General features: G+C 35.1%; 3 protein-coding genes across 7 annotated transcripts in view; 1 reads left to right on the forward strand and 2 right to left on the reverse strand.

Annotated features, from left to right (window-relative positions):
- Positions 1–6,406, forward strand: part of LOC127791093 (uncharacterized) — a 20,109-nt gene extending 13,703 nt beyond the window's left edge. For all 3 annotated transcript variants that reach the window (XM_052320863.1, XM_052320864.1, XM_052320865.1), the window contains 4 exons: positions 1,276–1,486; positions 2,173–2,509; positions 4,292–5,101; positions 6,053–6,406. In XM_052320863.1, coding sequence (XP_052176823.1) covers positions 1,276–1,486; positions 2,173–2,509; positions 4,292–5,101; positions 6,053–6,114 — 1,420 coding nt within the window. In that variant the 3' untranslated portion in view covers positions 6,115–6,406. The remainder of the gene's footprint in view (positions 1–1,275; positions 1,487–2,172; positions 2,510–4,291; positions 5,102–6,052) is intronic.
- LOC127791097 (dolichyl-diphosphooligosaccharide--protein glycosyltransferase subunit 4A) overlaps positions 1–18,203 on the reverse strand; it is a 23,147-nt gene extending 4,944 nt beyond the window's left edge. For 2 of the 3 annotated variants that reach the window (XR_008020858.1, XM_052320869.1), the window contains exons 1-2: positions 10,041–10,120; positions 8,671–8,823 (exon numbers count right to left, since the gene is read on the reverse strand). Coding sequence is in view for 2 of the 3 variants with exons in the window: in XM_052320869.1 (XP_052176829.1) it covers positions 8,710–8,823 (114 nt within the window). In the remaining variant the exon portion in view is untranslated. Of the gene's footprint in view, positions 1–8,535; positions 8,824–10,040; positions 10,121–17,960; positions 18,004–18,097 lie in introns of those variants that run through there. The other variant, XM_052320870.1, reaches the window with a different exon arrangement.
- LOC127791098 (ATP synthase small subunit 6, mitochondrial) lies at positions 17,957–18,286 on the reverse strand. The gene is made up of 2 exons (XM_052320872.1): positions 18,098–18,286; positions 17,957–18,003 (listed from the first exon to the last, which is right to left on the reverse strand). The coding sequence occupies exons 1-2, from the start codon at positions 18,216–18,218 to the stop codon at positions 17,957–17,959; spliced, it is 168 nt and encodes a 55-aa protein (XP_052176832.1). The 5' UTR covers positions 18,219–18,286.
- Between the last annotated feature and the right edge of the window lie 1,888 nt (positions 18,287–20,174).

Below are 20,174 nucleotides of genomic sequence, written 5' to 3' on the forward strand. Positions count from 1 at the left end.
GTATTCTAGGCTTCGGTTTTAGGCCCAGTTTTTGTCATTTAGACTTTGTATAGGGAGAGGAATGGTAGGTCTTTTGAAGATGAAGCTAATTTTTCTGTAAGGAGTTGTTCTTTTCACATTTTTTCTCTAAGTTGAGAAATGAACACTTTTCCATTTGTCTTTTGTTATTTATTTCTTGGGAGATTTATGCATCCCTATTGACATTTATGGCTGGACGTATAGTCTGTTGATATGTGTTAAAAGTTGTCTAGAGTATAGGATAAGAAGATAAGTGAAAGCAGTGTATTTTGAGGGCCAATGAAGCATTAAATAGAAGTTTATATTCCATGTTGTAATTAGTGATAGTTGGGGGGTTAAACTGTAAATATTCAATAGTTTTCATTGGGATATCCGCCCACTGTTATAAATAGAGGGCTAGGGATAGCCGACAAAAGAGAGTTCTCAATTTTTCTGTTTGTAACGAGTACTGATCGCTAGAGAGAAAGGCTAGAGTTTGATAGCTTTGTAATCTTGGGGTGAAGGACTTGGTGTACTCAGGAAATAGAAGGGAGAGAATCAACTGTGTAACTGATCATTCTTTGAATAAAAGAAGGCTGCTCGAGGAAGTTCAAGACCGGATGTAGGGTTGTCCTAACAAGGCAATCCAAACCAGGATAAAATTTGGTGTTTGTGGTTTGTGTTTTCTAGTTCTTATTTGTTTCATTCTGTTCTGTAATTTCTGTTGAATCCATTATTTTTGTTCTAAAGTTCAAGTCCGTGAGTGTGTGTGATTGAGTGTGGCAGAATTCCAGTCCAAGAAAACAATTCCAGTGACCCTAGGTATAACAATATGCATGTATGTTGTATGAAGGACTGCACCTCTTTGTTGGTGTGCGTTCCTCTATATAATATTCTAGAAATACAATCTCCTGCTCTTGGATCCCACAAATGATACATCAAAAATACCCTGTGAGGTTTTCTCATTGTGCTATGGATTTGCATGCTACACACCGAAGGGGTTCCTTACAGTTTCACAGGGCCAATGGCCACTGCAGCTCTTCAGTTTTGCATTTGATCAACAATGTGCAACTAGATGATGCACATCTTTACATGTATGTGTAATCTATCACCACATATACTCATACTTTTCCTTTTTGAGAGACAGTTACTATATATTACAAGACCAGGTTAAAATTTCATTACACCATACTCATTTTTCTTTGCTGTGGCTAAATTAGAACCGAAACATTGTGGAGTCCCTGTTTAGAATGACTGTATGTCTCCTTCTGGTCACAGTTCAAGTGGAGTTGGTCTTGTTGTGGACTGTGGGAGCACTGACTTAGAAGATGTTGTTATCAAAGAAGAAGAAGAAATGCTTGCACGTTTGCGCGTTCGTTCTGTCCCTCTCCATGGTGATGATTGCATTCTTGTCCAGGAAGGTGAACATGTGCTTGCCACCCCAAAGTTGCGACCTAAGAGCCTCTTCTTTGATGCTGCGGTGGAAAAGGTACACAACCTTTCCATACTTATTTTTTCCCTTTTCAATACATAAGGATTTGCACTAATGGGACTATGGACATAAAAAGAACATCATTTTCATTGCAGACCTGAATTTTAGGAAAATTTGATGGTTCTTGATGCATCTAACTATAGGCACCATATGACTATAATTCTAAGTTACCTGTAACTTTAGTAAATTCTATCTGGTTTTACTTAGATACATGTTGCAGGTTAAAGCTCAAGCTGCATTGTGTGAGAACACGATTCATGGATCCCAAATTGCGCAAATAATAGGGCCACCTTATTTCAAACACTTCTATTGCTTGGTGTCACAACCCTGATCTTTCTGACACCTACTGTCACAGTCAGATAACTCCCTCAGCACTTAGCATAAACTAGGTCCTCTCTGAATAGCTAAGTTAGCATTTTGCTCCATGTGTGTCTTTGGGCACCACCTATGCATGTGTGCCTCTGGAAGGACCTTGGAAAGCCAGCAAGGATCTAGAGAGAGGAACTAGAACAATTACTCTTTTATAGCTTGGTAACCGAAAAGGAATTTGAGGTTAAGGTTTTGTGGCTAATCTTTTATGTGTATATTCTGTAATTGGCAACTCAGATATTGTTAGGCTCCTGATGGAGATTTATGTTTTGCATTCTTAATTCTGTTCATCTCATAATCTCCACATTCATCAGGTGCTCAGGGTAAGGCACTCAAAGAAGGTCTATTGTAGATGTACTTTCACAATCAGGTGGCTTCACCAAGACCTTAAAGGAGAAAGTTTAACTGTCCCCTCTGGTTCAATCATGAAATTGGCTACAAGAAGCATCTATGTGCACCCAACTATTTCTGCTTTCTTTAGTTCTCTGAAAAGCTTGAGTTTCTCTAGTCCATCTCCTCCATCAGTGGTAGAAGACATGGATAATGAAATGGATCTTCATGAATTGCTAGAGAAACAAATAGAGGAGATCAGTAATTCAGCTGACATTACCAAGAAGAGAATTCCAGGGAACACTCTGGTGGGAATTGAAGGTAGGTGCCTGTACTGATTGCTATATGACCTTACCCTGGAATTGGGTTTTCCTATTATATTTAATTTTTCCTTTTTCTTACTTACATGAGTTAGACCTTAGTTCATACCCTGGTATTACAGTAGGAGAGTGTGCTAGCACTACTGCTTTGCTAATGGCACATGTCTCCTGTAATGGAGCCTATATGACCCAGAAACTTGGTTCTGGGATGCTTCAAGGTGCAGAATATTCCACCATGTAGTTGTTGGGTTTTTAATGAATGTGTCTGCTTGTAAGCAGCTTAAGTTCGACTGGGGGCATGGCTCATTTAATAAATATATATATATATATTTTGTATGATGGAGTAATTTGAGCTTGATTAAGAGTTCTTGAGTAAGCTCATGAATTTGTATGCAATTTGATTTTTATCTACTTTTTAGATTCTATAGATTTTTTTTATGTCAGTTGAATGGAAAATAAGGTTATGTTATTCTTCTACCAAATGTCACTAGGATCACAAATAAATTTTGCATCATGCCATGGTGCTAGGTTGTCAATGGAAAGAGATGGTATTGTGCTCAACTTCAAGTGTTTTTTTTTTTTAACTTACTGTAGAACTGGTCACATCTATTTTTCTAGCATGGAGCCATTCATGCAACATCAATGTGTTTGATCCTATCATCATCATTCTTTTTTTTTTTCCCAATAGCGACTTGGACATACTAATGTAAAGTTTATTCTCTTTTGTTGAATTATAACGTATAGCCTATTAGATCAAGCTTTCTTAATGGTTTCTTTTCTTTTTGTCTTTAGCTAACCAAAAGTAAACACTCAGGTGATTAGGGGTACAACATACTACTGTCTTCTAACCTGGCAGGGTTAGTATGCTGGCCATCTAGGACATTCGGGGAAACTCCTACAAGTAGCCATCCTAGGAAATGTCATCAGCTCCCCTGTCAGTAAACATATACTACCTTCTTAGTTATACTGAACTCTGTAAGTAGCTAAAGTGAAGCATCTCAGATGGTACTCCAGGCTCAGTCTGATCACTACTTTGACTTACTTGAACAGGGGGCAGGGTCAAACTTGGTTCTTAACCAATCAATCAAGTCATGGCACACCAATGATCAAACTGTGTCTCTGCTTGGTTGATAATCTATGCCAAATGAAAAATAAAACAAAAGGCAATAGTTTTTATCCTTCATTTTGGATTAATAAACATTTATACTTGAGCAGTTTTTATATGTAAGACTTTTTACAATACTGCAACTTGAGTAACAGTTAGCTAATTCACCACCTCATGGTTTTAACTTATGATCTGTGGAGGTGCTCTACATTTCCTCTGCTTTTTGTATGCCCGCCAGATCTGGTATTATTTCAATATTAGTTGTTCATAACTCTTATCCGCCACTTGTTCTGAAGGCTCTAAATGTCTAGCTGAGTTTTTATGTTGTGATTTTACTTGAGACAGTGATCAGCTGGTCACTGGATTGATGCATTTTATGAGCTTGAAAGATAAAATTTTTGACATATGAACATGGTGCTATATGTTGAGTCATGAGTGTAAGAATGGGGAAAGGCTTCAAATGCTTCTACCCATTTTGAGAATTCTCTTCTTAGCTATCAAAGTCTCTAAGCCAATCAAATCTGATGGCTTATCGTGATTGTTTTGCCCTTTTTACTGTCTAGCTCTTTCCAACCTATTAAAAGTTGGATCTTTATGTGCATATTTGCTTGGCAAAGAATCTTCAGTCTTCTGATTTATGGCAAATGCCTAATGAACCAATTTGCTTATGTAATGCAGTTGATAACAATGGACAAGTACAACGCAGAGTTGTTTCTGGATTGAGAGTAAGCAAGCCCCTTGCTCCAGTTCTTCTGGACCAGAATCACATGAAGAGGACTACTAGGAGCGCAAGAAAACTGCAAATGGAGATTGAAGCCAATGACCCACCACCTACTGCACTCATTCAGGGGGAATTGTCAGAAAGCAGGTCTCCACTAAATCCTCTTGCCGCCCGTGCTGCTTTGGCTTCATTAGTGTCACAAATGCCTAAAAGTCTTGAGACTTCAAACTATGAGGAGAATTTGGACTCCTCAGATGATATTACCTGCAAGCATGATGTTTTGCAATCACTCAAAGGGACTAAAACCTGCAGTTCCCCTATCGGGTGCTGTTTGTCTGGAAGCGATAAGTTCTCTCTGGAAACAGCAGCTACTACAGTTGTATTTGATCCAGACCATCATAAAGATGTAAAACCACTCCACCCAACTAATGGTTCTACCGAACAGCCCGTTCTCATGGATGCATATAGCAGAATACCAATTAACAGGAGGGAAATTAAAACCAATGGGGCAGAAATCCCTGATTCAAGTATTTCGTGTTCAGCAGCCAAAAGGAAGTTAAGCCTGCCCCTTAAAACAACTAGACTAACTCGTTCTCAAACAGAGAGAGGTGCTGCAAGTGGAGATGACACTATTGAACAGAAAACTTGTTTGGAAGAGAAACCAATGTCTGCAGCCAATACCAGAAGATTTACTCGTTCAGCAATTCGTAAAGGTGGAGAACCTCAACCTATCAAAGGTGTACAGGCAATGGAAGAGGATGTATCAGGTAAATATACTGACTCCGATTCTGCCTGCAAGAGCTACATCCAACTATTATATTAATCATTTCAGCAGCATCCAACTGTTGCATGTACTATGGTGGTCTTAGTATTTTCTAGTGTGACACTGACATCTCTGGTAACCTTTCCTTCATTAAAAGTTCTTTTATTGAACTACTTTTTAGCAATTCCAAAATTCTGTTCACGGGCTTTTGAGATTTTGTTAGTCATATATTACTTTTATTTTCATGATGTTCTTTTACCCACCTAGCATGTATATGTTTCAAATATTCAACAAAATCTTGAATATTGCTAGTAAAACCTCAGTTATTTGCTGTTCTCTTGCATGGTTTTCTGAATGGCAGTACTTTCTTTGGTGATATGCCTTCTTTTCCTAACCAAAATTAATTCTTGAAATTCCTTTCTTATTCTGATCTTCTCATTAAAATTTGTCCTCTAGCTTCTCCAATATTCTGAAGATAAATGTCATGGCAACACATGAATCACCAATCATTTTACTTCTACTAATGCAAAACCTCTCTCATTTGTTTACTGAAATTTAATGGTTCTTCACTTGGTAAAAGTCTGGTACTTAGGAGGAGGGCAATGCCTGACTCACCAGATCTCTTTGTCAATAAAATTATGATTGTTAGGCTGTTTCATATATCTGCTACATATATATATATATATGTGGCTTGCGTGCTGCTTCCTTGCCCCCTAATTGATAGCTTTTTCACCTAGCACGCATTTCAGCCAGTGCTGATTCTAACAGACTTGTCCGTTTTGCCAAATATTTTGTTTCATTTTAGAATAATGCATTTAGTGATCGGCTGAAGCTCAAGCAATCCAATTATGCTGTTCTTGATATCAGCCTCATATGTTTGAGCCTGAAAATCATGCCTATTCTTTATTAGTATATAGATAATTGTGGAGGATATAAACTGCAGTTTGTGTTGCAGGCCAAGTTGTTGGAAATGGTGATAGTTGTAAAAGACCAAAGAGGAAGTGCACCTCAAAGTAACAGGATTTGCTATCTTCTCAACTTTGGGGTCTCCCTCGTAGTCACTCACAGAACATGTCACAGACCAGCGAGGAATTGGTACGATTACTAATTTTCTTTTGGTTTTGATGCTGTCTTTCTTTGCGTTCCCTCAAGTATGAAAGGAAAATCAAGATCAAAAGAAGTGGCCCCCTGGCCAGAGTTTGTAGAAAGTCATGCACTCTGTACTTGTAAGATCGTGGACAATGTCTCAAGCACAATACGGATGAATATATATGGATCAAAAGTTAATGAAACCTTCTTTCGCACTGCAGTCTGTCTATTGGTTTGCCCCAAGTTTTTGTCAGTTACATCGTGAAAGTAGAAGGAACTGGCAGGATTTCCTTAGCACTGCATGGACTGGGTGTCATTCAGGTCTCATTTCTTTAATTTACCAGATAAAACCATAGCAGATAGTGGGATTAGTTCTTCTTATGATAAGACTGAGTGTAATGGAAAGATTTGGACTTCCATTGGACTTCTACAAATGGTCTTATTCCTTGGGGGACAACATTGATCAACTCGTGCCTAACATACCATTGGCTGATTAACTGGGCATTGGCTTTGCTCTTATTGCAGCCTCGAAGGTTAATGTGGTCAAGGATGATCGTATAGGGTAAGTACTCTACAATCTACGGATACATAAACGTCATGTGCCCTATAACTACAATATGATGCCTTTTTTAAAGCCCAATTGCGAATAGAATCATCCTTCCTGTTTGCACCAAAAGCCGTGCCGGATTTGAGAACTGAACCTCTAATTTTCTTACTACCAGTCACTTTGATATGTTGATTTCGCTCAGGGTTTGTTTGGTCCAGGCATTTGCTCAACTTTAATCTTGTTTAGCATCAATTTCAAAGGATTTCTGCCCTGTGATGCGTTCTTCCTTGTACATCAAACAGGGCATTTAGGTATAGAACCCTATAGAAAGTCATTACAGACCTCTCTATATCATTAAATAGATAAATTGTTAGTGAAAATAGATAAATAGCTTACTATATAATTAATCCTAAAAATATGACACTTGAAAGTTGGATTTATTCATATTTTGATATGGTTAGAAACAAACATGAAAAGAACATTGCCGAGAAAGATTGTTCGAGAATAGCCTAGCGATGCTTGATCCAAATTGGACCAAGAATCATGAGCCGAATGGGGGCTAGGGTCCTTGCTTTTTCGCCCACCCGATTCGTCCCATGACGCTTGGGTCCGATTTAGACCATGAGTCATTGTCCCTGAGAATAATACCCAACAAAGGACACCAACACTGTGAGACGGCCAGATCAATACTTTTGTCTATCTACTTTTATGCATTTTTTATGTAATTATTTAATTTTTTTATTATTTTAATTACATCTGTTAATTTAAACTTCTTACTTTAATTTTTTTTTATAACTTAAATTTTTTATTATACTCATGTACTCACATTTTAAAATTAATTTAACTCATATTTTAATGTGTTAAAAAAATATTAAAATGACTCATCTCACTTTATTTTCTTACAAATCAAAGTATAAAAAATTAAATTGACTTAAAATTATAAATAACTGTATAACCAAAATAACAAAAAATTTAAGTTGTCACCAAAAAAAATTAAAAATTAAATTAATTCAAAAATAGAGATGTAAAGATATAACTAAAACAACAAAAAAAAAACTCAACTGATCACAAAAAAAAAACTTGAAAGTACGGAGCCAAAAATGAGTTTGGTCACTGTGAGACTTGGGATATGTGAGAGGGAAGGAAAAAGAAAAAGAGTCCTTTCATATGCATGTAAAACTACATACATGTTTATATAAGAAACTGACTGCGTTCTCTTTCTATTTTCAAGTTACTTCTAATTTTTAATTTTTTAAAATAATAAAAACATATTTTTTTACTATTTTTAAAAAAAAATTATAAAAAAAACTCCAAACAACAAAAAATTAAAACAAATTTTAAACTCAAAACATATTTATTTATTTATTTATTCATGTTTTATTATTGTAATAGAAAATAATATTACAAAATTTATTAATTTTAAAAAATATATATTTTTTAATAATATATTAATATTAAATATTTTTAATTTACTGAATAATCAAATTTATTGAATAAAATATTTTCAAAATTTCAAAGAAAAAACGTTTTCTAATTTTCTGTTTTGAGAAATAATTTTTTAAAATAACAAAGAGAACATGTTTTTAATTTTCTAAAAACAGACTACCAAAATAAAAAATTGAAAATAAATTTAAAACTCAAAACTGAAAATTAAAAAGTAAAGAGAATACAGTCTTAATTTTTTTTTTCATTTTTCGTATCATAAAAAACTCCTATTCCAAAATTCAAATAAAGGCTACAACAATCATCTGAGAGAGTGCAGGGGGCAGCTCGTTGGGGTAGTGCATAGCATGGTATAAATATACGGCGAAAATCTCATGCCTATATATAATAAAACAGTTTAGATTGAAACAGCAAAACAGAGAAGTTCAGAAGTGAGAATATAACAAGGGAATTAACTTTGCATGAACTAGCTCATTTCACAAAACTGAACTCACATGGCATCACTATCACCCTCACAAACCAGAAAGAAAACCTTAGTTGCCTTCATATTTTGGATCAGCCATCACAAAATGATATGCAATCACCAGTACAAAAATAAAGATGCCAAGAAAATTGGCAAAGAAGCCGAGGTCCTGATCGTCGATCATCTGAAACAACCATAACCATAAAAACATGGAACTATGTTAGAACCATCCTTAAGGGCATCAAAATATTACCACATTTCTCTAGAACAGTTGTGGAAGTAATTTCTTCTGGCAAAACAATTGCTTAGTCAAAATGGGTGGCTAAAACTTGGTAGGATCTGTAAGATATCACTCTAATAGCCGGATTTTAGAGACAACTAAGTACTAAATTTTAGCTCACTGATAGCAACCCGTACAACCCAAAGCTGGAGGCAGGGACAAAGCAGGGAGACGACCAACTGTCAGTGGCCAAGAGAAGAGGTAGAAAGGAGAGGAAAGTACCGGCGGGATGCTGAATTTGGATGCAAGTTAACTTATAGGAGGAAGATTCACGAAGGTTCCCTTATTTTTCATAATTACATATTCACTCTGCAATTTTGTAATTGTTAGAGGCTCTAAGCGAAATTGGCAGAGAACAACACATGGATTGCATGTGGTTGCGCATGGGAGCAATTTTGGCGCCTAGATGTAATGAAGGTATAAAAGCTATACATGTACACAAAGGATTGAGGGATCAACACAATTCTAGAATTCTTCTCCTCACACTCTTCTCGTTCTCCTGTTCTATTCAATTCCAAGGGGTGATCAGTGCCATCTTAGTGAATTCCTAACACTCAATGAAAGAATCAGACAGAAAAAGTACCAATGCAAAACTTGGTACCGGAACAACATGTCGGTCTGTAACCCGTTAGTGAGAGGGGGGACATACCACTAAGACTCTGATGTAACTTTGATTTGGATGAAAATTTAGAGTAACAAGATTGATTATAAACTTTTCATGTTAGTAGATACGAGATTAGTGGTTACTACGAGTCGCAAGAGGAGATGCAGGGAAGGATAGGATATTCTCCAGAAATCTTGGGCAAAAGCGATGCAGGAATATTGAACCATGGATGCTCCCAAACAGGTTGTCACTGAGAGTGCAGAACCCTAAAACAGAATCACATCACACGCTCATCTGTTTCCACAGAGCTTATTAATAATGAAATCGACGGATCTAGATAAACAATCTACATGGCAAAGGATACAGCCATTCAAATTCATCTCTCTTGTTAAGTCGTGAAAACCCTAGGATCAAAGGACTTAATATGCAGCAGGAGACTAAATTCAAAAAGGAAAAGAGATGAATTTGATCTTCCCGGTAAAGTAGAAAGCCGAAATCGATTCAAACAAACACTTACATCTGTGGTGGTTCTGCTATCGAGAGTTCTTCTGGTTCCGATCGCGCTATTCTGAAGATCCCCGCCGCCGTCTGTTCTCTCTGATTGTGAAGTGATTGTATTTAGGTATATATACATACATACATATATATATATATATGATCATTTACGAATTTTGTATCTTAAAATAAATTAATGTATAATAAATATTTAAATTGAAGGGAACTAAAATAACAAACTAAGACCGTCTAGGTCCGATCTCAGCTCTTTCCTTAAGTCCAATCTAGTCTTCTTCTAAATCAAACATTGGCCTAACGCCACACTTGTCACAGTATCATTGCAATTCTACTGAATATCTGTGCAACAGTCTCAGATCCTGCTCTCATTAATGACAGATCTCATCTATATTAATGAAGATCTCGTCGCCACCATGCTATCATCTAAGAATCTCCACTGACATCGAATCCGACTTTGAAATTTAAAACTTTTTTTGTATACATTTTATGAAGATAAAATTAAAATTTGAAATTTTCTTGGCTTTGCATTCAAAGCCTTGAGCTCAACCCCAAGAATTTGGCCACCTACTTTGTTATTTTTTATTTTATTAAATATTAAAATATTCAAATTTCAACTTACATGTGAAATGTGGTGCATGAAAATATTGAAATAATATTTTTGAAACATTTCTTACACTAAGAAATACACATACAAAAAAAATTAAACTATTTTTGTAATTTTAAAAATGTTTCGAATTCGTTTTGTAATATTAAAAATAAATTTATGTTCTAAGACCATGTTAGAAGTACTTCTTTACTATACCGTCACCATGTTAGAGGTATAAATAATTTATATTTATATTTGTTTAAAAGTGTAATAAAATTTATGTTTATATTTAATTAAATAATTATTTTTTATAATTTTTATATTAAAATTATATTTACCAAAAAATTCCTCTATTTTTTTCTAATTTCACAATTTCTCTATGTTTTTGTTTCTTATTTTTTTTTAAAAAATATTATTTTCTCATTTTCAATCCTTATTGTATACATTTTTCATTTCCGGTGCAACCTACCACCATGTCAATCACTTTCCTTAATTGTTCAGTATATTATTAATTAGATTTAATTTTTAATTTTTTTATTAAACTAATTAAAATTTCTTCATTCCTATTCAAAATTTGACACTATGACTAAGATATAGAGATTCAATTATTTCTTGATAATCACTCACATTCTGCCGCATTTTCAGAAATGTTAAAGCTTTTTTAGATGAGACTTGATATATAATAATAAGAGAAATTATTGGAAAAAGAAGTTTAGGCCATCAAATCAGCAAATTAAAAATAACATAATAAAAAATTAACATAAATATATTTATAAATAACACCGACCACCTTTCTAGTCTTCATATAAATGAAGGCAATGACCATAAGAGGGCATCTCTTTTGAGTTGGTTTTACTTTACAAACAAAAAATAATAATCCCAATTTACATTAATGTGTAGAATAATACGACTAGAACTTGGCAACTGGGGCTCCTATTTATACGATCTAGAGTTATTATGAACTCATTCTAAAATACAATATATGGATGTAAGAAAAATATTATACATTATATCCTATTAACCTTTCCAACATGTGTAGATTAAATGAGTTGCAAGATTCTGTGAAATATATATATATTTAAGTAATTTACCCTAAAAAAACTACAAAGTTTTGGTGTGAAGGGTTATGGGAATTTATATTAAAATCATGTTTTTCTTTAATCAATTGACCGATTGGGATATCCAATAATTAAAAAATAATAACAGAACAGTAGCCTGCCTGCCAAGAATCAAGACACATTTCAAAGTGAAAGGGCTAACAACCATGCCTTGCACAAGAATTGGCTTCATTTACTGAATATAATGTAAAAATTAGTTTTATATAAATACCACAGAATAAACTTTGCATCCCTAACATTTGTGCATCATACATGATGATAATATATATTAATGCCAATAAACAATAATATAATTATAATTGGCCGGAAGCTAGTTTGTAAGTCTGCTAGTCAATTCTAATGTGTCCAAGTGGCAACACCAGAAAAAGTGGGTAAATATGAGACTTGCTCACTTCTTTGTCATCTCTTCTTTCTTCTTCTTTTTTTTTTTTTTACACAGTAAACATCAAGAAATGTCAACTGTATTAGACGTGAAAAGATTCAAATCCATGACCACATGCTTATCATAGGGTGAATAGCTACTTGAGTTAGCCACCCTTGGTATTCTCTACCCTATTCAAAGTTACTTCTAACCATATTTTCCAGTTTGCTCCAGGATACTAGTCTTCCTAGATGCTGCACCTCAAATCTCATGTAATGATGTAATAAATATTAGCATAGAGTTTGGGGCAGGGTTTCTATGAAGCTTACCTGGTCTCTTGGGAAGGGATAAATGTGTCATATAGAACTGAATAAACAATACCATAAACCAAGCCAACAAAGAATTAGAAGGATGTTTGAATTTTTCTGATGTCATAAAAATCCATGGAAATCCTGTCCCATTCTTCATGGATAGCCAAAAGTAAATGCAATGCTGAACTTTTGAAGCGTTCAGTCATTATTGGGTAACATCAAAATGATAAAACAGTTTTGACATTCAGTTCCAACAGGACAAACATTGTGCTGTTCTATTTTCTTCAGAGAAACTCACCTGCAAAGATCAAAGTTTCACTTTACATGAAAAGCAGTACAAGAAATCTGAAAGCTGCCTAAAAGTTCTACTGTGTATTTCACAAAGTGGCACATCACACTGCATAATAGTGTCCAGGTAAGAAGAAAAGAAGCACACAAAATAAATATGCATATGATGAAAACAGATAAATGTCCAAAAGATCCTCGTTACGACATGTAACTACGGTATCACAGAGAACTCTCACACAAGAATGATCAACGGATGGCCATATATTGAGTAGCCCACCAAATAGCTCTCATTATATTGGATCCATACAAAAGAGCACTTAGCTTTCAGTGTTGCATAAATTAAGTAACATAACAAGCAAGTGATTAGAAAGTAATCTTAAGTGTTCATTATTCAGACAGCAAGCAAACAAGTACTTTCTTCAGTCAGTTTTATTAAAAGCCATGTGGAAAACTTAAGGTAACCATGTTCCTTTTTATTGCCTTGAAGCAAATAATATTCTCCTAGTCTCCACCCCGATGGCAACCATTTCAGGGTAATATGAGATCCTCAGGTTAAATCTTTTGACCCTTAATATATTTAAAAGTAAAGCATCATTGGTGGAGGTGCTAGGGTTGGTGAGAAGCTAATTACTGATAGAGCCTAGCATATGATGACCTAGGATAGGGCTAGTCCTATCCAAAAAAAAAAAAATCCTTGTAGGTAAAAATATAAATCTTCTTGTCAAGCCCTTGAATTAGGGCTGGCAATTTTGGTAATGCTGATTGCAAGATCGAGAGAAAGGGAGAGAGAAAGAGGGAGAGGGAGAGAGAGAATTAGAGAGAGAAAGAAATCGAGAAGGAAGAATGATTATTCATTCATTCAATCGGTAAATCCTCCTGTGTGACGTAGGTCTCTATTAAAAGGACCTCTAGCCATACAACGATTTCCTCTAACCACTTAACAACCTACCCTATACAAGATTACCCAAGGGTCGTGACAATCCCCACCCCTTCAAGCAATTCTTGTCCCCAAGAATTGACAGCGAAGGCTATGGTTCAACCAATCCCTACCTTCAATACTTGCTGCCTCCTTCTCTTCTTCTCACAATTTTGCTTTTCCCCTTTGAGTAGTAGAAGTGTAGCAGTGTTCACAGTCTCTGGTTGTTCTACTGTTGCCTCAGCCTTTTCTTCAAACACTTCAATCAGTATAGAATGCAGTTGTGATTCCTCCCCTATGATCACCTTGCACTCACATGTTTCTTCATGGGAAACATCCTCCTCTTCTTCTTCCTTTTCCTCATCATAACCTTCCATATTCATCAGTTGTCTCTTACATTGATGGTCGGGGCTATAGTTGTCTCCACACCTAAAGCATAGCCCTAGTTGTCTCCTCTGCTCTATTAGATTTACCTTTGTGCCATTATTATAGGAATTTACTTTGGTTGCCTCTTGATTAGGCCCTGCAAGCAAAAGTCAAGAATTACCACCTCTATATTGCCCGACCAATAAACTAGGCTCGTAGGGAACATTATGCTTCTTGAAAATGGCCTCTAAGGTCATTTCTTGCAACCTAGCTTTTTTTGCAACTTGCCTCACAGACGAAGTTGTCATCATCTTTACCATGGGCCACAATTCCTCCGTCAACCCGCTGTCATCATCTTTACCATGGGCCACAATTCCTCCGTCAACCCGCTGATGAAGCTGGATAACAAGTACTATTTGGTAAGCCATGGCTGCACAGAGCACACAATGGATCTCGACTCCTCAAATTTGGCTTGGTACTCAACTATAGTCCCCTCTTGCTTTAACTTGCTGAATTCTTCAACTACATTTGCCATGTTTTTCTCCCCAAAGTAATCACATAAACCATTTGCAAATTCAGCCCAGCTTCCATGCATCCCTTCATCTTGGACCCATCCTTAATACCAAGAATCCACCCCTTTATTCAAGTAGGTCGCCGCCAAGTTTATCTTTTGATCTTCAAGGATTCGGTAAAATTGGAAGAATCTTTCGCACCTCCTTATCCACCATCATGGTTTCTTTCCTTCGAACAATGGAATTTCCAATCTTGGCATTGGAACATGGGTCTGAGTCCATTGTTGTTGATTTCTCACCAGAATTTCTTGGGTCGCAGTCTTATCTACTTCTTCAAGAATTCCCTGTGTGCCCAAACGGTTGCCCTGATGTGGCAAAATCAAGTCAAAGGCCAATCTTGGTGGATATTCCGGTGACAAGTAGAATTGGGGCAAAAATCCCCCGTCCCTGCAACTCCACCGTTTCTTGACACCAATTCATCACTTCTTGTTGCTTCTCCAACGCTTCTTGATGCTTCTCCATGGCCGCTTGCATGGCTTCTTTCCATTCTGCCAAGTCCTCTTGCGCTTAGCGTATGGCCTCTTGGGTGTGGGTCATCTCAACCTCCACGGACTCCAACCTGATCTCTAGTTGCTTCAAGCGTGTTCCCTCGGCCATGGCACCTTGATCTTTAGAAGCACTAAATTCCTCAATCATGCATTATGTCCTTCCCACACCGAAGCAACCCGCTTCTTCCGATGTTTTTTCTGCCATGGCGCAGCTACTACAAGTCTTCCCACCATCAAATCATTCGACTCTGATACCACTTTGTCAAGCCCTTGAATTAGGGCTAGCAATTTCGATAATGCCGATTATAAGAACAAGAGAGAGGGAGAGGGATAGATAGAATCAAAGAGAATAGGGAGAGGGAGAAATTGAGAGGGAATGATGATTATTCATTCATTCAATTGGTAAATCCTCCTGTGTGCCATAGGTCTCTATTAAAAGGACCTCTAGCCATACAACGATTTTCTCTAACCACTTAACCGCCTACCCTAGTTGTTACAACCATTCTTCCCGCCTTCTAACCTCCAACGGTCTACAAGAGGTAAGTAATTACAAGATTACCCCAGGGTCGTGACACTTCTCTTCTCATAGAACTGACCACATGGAAAATCAAAGCCACTAGAGATGACATGCTTAAGTAAGACCTTCATCCTTAGGCACAAGGCTAAAAGAAACAAGTGTCGTGTAATGCATGTTTAAGTATCTTGTCTGAACTTGTTAGCTAACTCATACAAATAGCAATGCTTTGGAAGTACAAAGAAAAAAAGTATGCGTCCTTAACCACCAAAAATGTCAACAGATTAAGAGGTATTGGACCAAAGCCAAGACATATAGCTTCATGGACTCAACCATTTTGCTTGACCAAACAGATGTTGCAACATACGCCTTCAAAATATTCCACCATAATAACTAAAATATGAAAATTTCTCAAACACATCAAGGCAATCTTGAGATGGCACGTGAAGCACATATCCATGTTGTGATAGTGTGTTCTACATTACTAGTGGAGAGGAGCAAAATAATACCTATGTGGGTCAATCATTTTTTCTTGGACATGTGTATTGTTATCCACAGTAACCTAGTTTGGTTTTGATGATAAAATTTTTTTATTGATTTTTAAAGTAAATTGCAAGCAGTTTTTGAAAACACAAGGTTGCAAATGAGGTTTATGTGCTGAAAATTTGGAGGAGAATTGCAAAGGACTTTAAATATGATCTTGGGTTTCTCATTTGCCATCGTTTATTGAGGGGTTTCTCATTTTTTGTTGTTTGGTTGTATTGGTGTTGTGATATTTGTGATTTTAAAATCATTCTGGATTGAAACTCTCTAGTGATGATGAGGAATAATAATTATTAATTTTAGGATATTTACTTCTTTAGGTTTTTCTTATTTTATTTAGTTTTTTATCAATAGAGTTTACGATTTGCTTATTTGCTCAGATAATTATAGTTAGGAAAGAATTTCATAATTTTATTATAGTTAGGTTAATTATTGTTTTAGTTGGGATTGGATTCCATCCAATAAATAGGTAAAATCCTTATTCCTCAAAAGTGAAGCCAGAGGAGTGGATGTATACTTAGAAGAAGCCAAACCACTATAATTCTTGGCTTCCTTTAGTTTCTTGCTATTTGTTTCATTTCAAAATCATCATTCTGAGTAAACTACAATCAATCCACAATAATAGTTTTTACATTTTCAAAAACCAAAAATTTATTCAACTAAATTCAAACCACCCCTCGGAGAACCATCGGGCTATCTAATTATAACATATGTGTATAAGGGTATTGAGTCATCAATGAAGGAAATTTACTGTAACTCGTGATTGTCCATTTCCTAGCACCAATGTCATGGATATATAACATATAGCTATCTCACCCAAATGTTTAAACCAAATATATGTCATCTGGTCTAAGAATTTGTAGTCATTTTGTGGAACCATTTGATGACCTTAACAAAAAGCAGAATGCAAAACAGAAACAATGCCCCAACTGCAGAGCAATTCTCTTTTCAACTTATCTTTAATGCTTTGTTTGGGAGAGAGGTGGGATAGGGGACAAAACGAGACATAATGGAACAAAGCAGAAGGATAAGGTAAGAAACGTAAAGGTTGGTACTCTCCCCTTGTTTCGGAAGAATGGAACATAAAGTAAAGTAATGTAGCCTCACTTTGTTTGGATGGAGAACAGACGGGAACCAAACTGTAAGGTAATAAAAGCAGAATGACAGTTATATCCTTCACTTTCAAAATAATATTAAGATTTTACAAAAACAATAATGAGTTTGTAGTAAAATCAACAATAATATGTAAGTTTTTTAAAAAATAATGAGTCTAATAGTAAAATCAACAAAAAATTTATTAACATTTTTTTCTTTGCCCTCCCTACACCCCAAATTAGAGTGTAAAGAAAAATGGGATAAGGGAGGGATGGGGAGGGCACATTCCATTACAAAACTCCCAAGCAAGGAGAAAAGTTTCCCCACCCATACCCCTGCCCCTACCCCCCATCCAAACAAGGGGTAAGTATTCAAAAGTTCTAGTTCAATAAATGACTCAAAATACTACCCAAGGCATTCATCAACTGCTTAACATATGTGATGTTAGGATCAATAGTCACACGCACCTGAATTCAACATTAGCAAACCTCACTGAGGTTTTTATATCAGTGATGTTTCATCTCATGTATGCACCTAAGCACCCATCTATCTAGTTATGCAGAGAAATAGTTATCCATCTGCAGATATCATCCAATTCACCAATCCTTTTATGGATCTATATTATCCGTCTATGCATCTCTATCTTCACACACAGAGACGCGTAGAAGTACAGAACAATCAAATTTGATAACAAACAAAAAAACTAGCAATCGGGGAAGGAGAAATTAAACGAAATTTAGGGCAAGCGAGCGAGAGATTCTTTCACCTTTTGTGCCTCTGCACGAAGGGAGAGTTCTTGGCGTCCTCCTCTGCAACATGATTCAAATACAGATCACATTTTTGTGGCTGTGAATTGGAGAAATAGTAGGCTATTGTAGTTAACAAGAGAGAGCGAGATTGTACCGGTGAGGCCGAGAGATAACTTGGTGATAATCGTGCCGGTTATGGCGAAACCAACCAGGAACGGCCAGTTGCGGCTCCACTCTCGCCGGAAGAAAACCGGCCACGGATCGAACTTCCTCATCTCTATCTATCTGCTTCAATGTAAGCTCGCTCTCTCTCTCTCTTTCTCTGATCTCAACTCAGACGGGTCGTAGGGCACCACCCTTTGGCTTTGTATAGTGTGGCCAAGCCTCCACGCGCCTTGTCTCGCGTAGCCTGCAGCATTCTTAGAAATAACACAAATTCTCCTGCAGCCAGAAAATTTAAGGAGAAGCATATAAAAAGTATTTTCTTGATTTAAAGATGCATTAAAAATTATTTTTTTGTAATTTATAAATAAATTGTATTTTATTTTAATCAGGAATCAATTTAAATTTTTATTTTTATTAATAAATTAAATATTTATTTAAATTTAAAAAATAATTAAAATTAATAGTTTTAACTTTTCTTTATTATTTCCTCATCAATCACGTAGACATAAATTTGGTATTTTTTATCTTTAATTTTATCGACGTTCAGAATTAGTTAATCATGATTCGTCGGCCCACATTAATAGATTAATCATGAATACGAAGAGAATAAACAAATATCATCAATAACAAACAGTATACGATAGAATTTTTACGTGGTTTGATCATAATAATATCTTGTCCACGAGTGCTCTCTGATCATTTCAACAGAGTAATAGTATCTATTTTCTCTCTTTTGTACAATGATTTTTGACTCCCCATTTATAGTATATGATGTTTACAATTTTTTTTTTGATGACTCTCAATTATAAAAGAATAATTATTATAGGGACAATGTGTCCTTATCAGCCCCACAAAATCGATGGAAAAAGGTTCTGCACCATCAAGGACCCCGTTTGCTACGGATAAGACAAATGGACAGTATCTTGGGTTATCCTATTTTTTTGGTTTGTTTTGCAAGCTCATCGGGTCAACTAATGAGCTAGAGGCATTGCTGGAAGCTCGCGATTAGAGCTCGTGCTTTAGCAATTATGCGATCTCTCTGAAATGTCTTCGGTCGTAGGTCTATTAGGCTTTGAGAGGTTGAGTCAAATAACTGAATTATTTCCAGCCCAAAGTAGTCTAGACAATAACTCAAAACGGTCCAAAAAATACCCGTAACAAATTTATTTATAAAAATATAATTATTATACATTTAAGGTTAATAGACGTTGTGATATTTTTTTAACATGTAAATTTAAGTTTTACTAAAAATAATAGAAATCAAATGCCAGGAAGAATTTATTGGCAACATGGACCGTTTGCCACCCTAATCTACTTACCTCATCTATTTGAGATGGAGGCTGGAATTGGAAAAATACCTAATAAACGAATTTAAACTTATACTCTATTTGATAAGGGGATGTTTGTTAAAATGAGCAAAATAAGAGGTATTAAGATAAGATTAAAATGTATTTCAAATCAAAATATATGGAATAATCAAGATAAGATTGTAAAACATTCTAAGATTTTATCAGAGTGTTTGTTAAATTTTTTAGAATACTTTGATAGTTGTATTTTTTTTTTTTATGTGTTTGTTAATGCATATGATAAATATCAAGATAATTTTTTTTTTACCAAAATATCCCTATTATTAAATTTATAATTAAAATACTATTTTATGATTGATATGAATTGTCAAAAAAATAAAATTAAAAATTAAAAATAATATTTTATTTTCTAAATTCATGTTCAAAAATAAATTTAAAAGAAGTTGAAAAGTAAACATAATTATTATTAGAATTACAATAATTCCACCTAGATAATTAAAAATGGCCAAAACATATTTTTGGATAATAAAATATAAAAGTAAATAAAATAATTTAAAAATTGGTGAAATGAATTATATTAGTTAATAAAATATATATATAGAGAGAGAAATTTAAATTTAAAAAATAAATAAAATAAATAATGTCATTTAAATTTTAAAAATTGTCAAAACATATAACAATTTACAAATGTATTAAATAATATTAATTATAAAACTTAAATAAATAAGTTTTTTAATAAATTTAAATATTTAAAATACA

The sequence above is a fragment of the Diospyros lotus genome, chromosome 14 (assembly GCF_014633365.1).
Source record: "Diospyros lotus cultivar Yz01 chromosome 14, ASM1463336v1, whole genome shotgun sequence".
NCBI lineage: Eukaryota > Viridiplantae > Streptophyta > Magnoliopsida > Ericales > Ebenaceae > Diospyros > Diospyros lotus.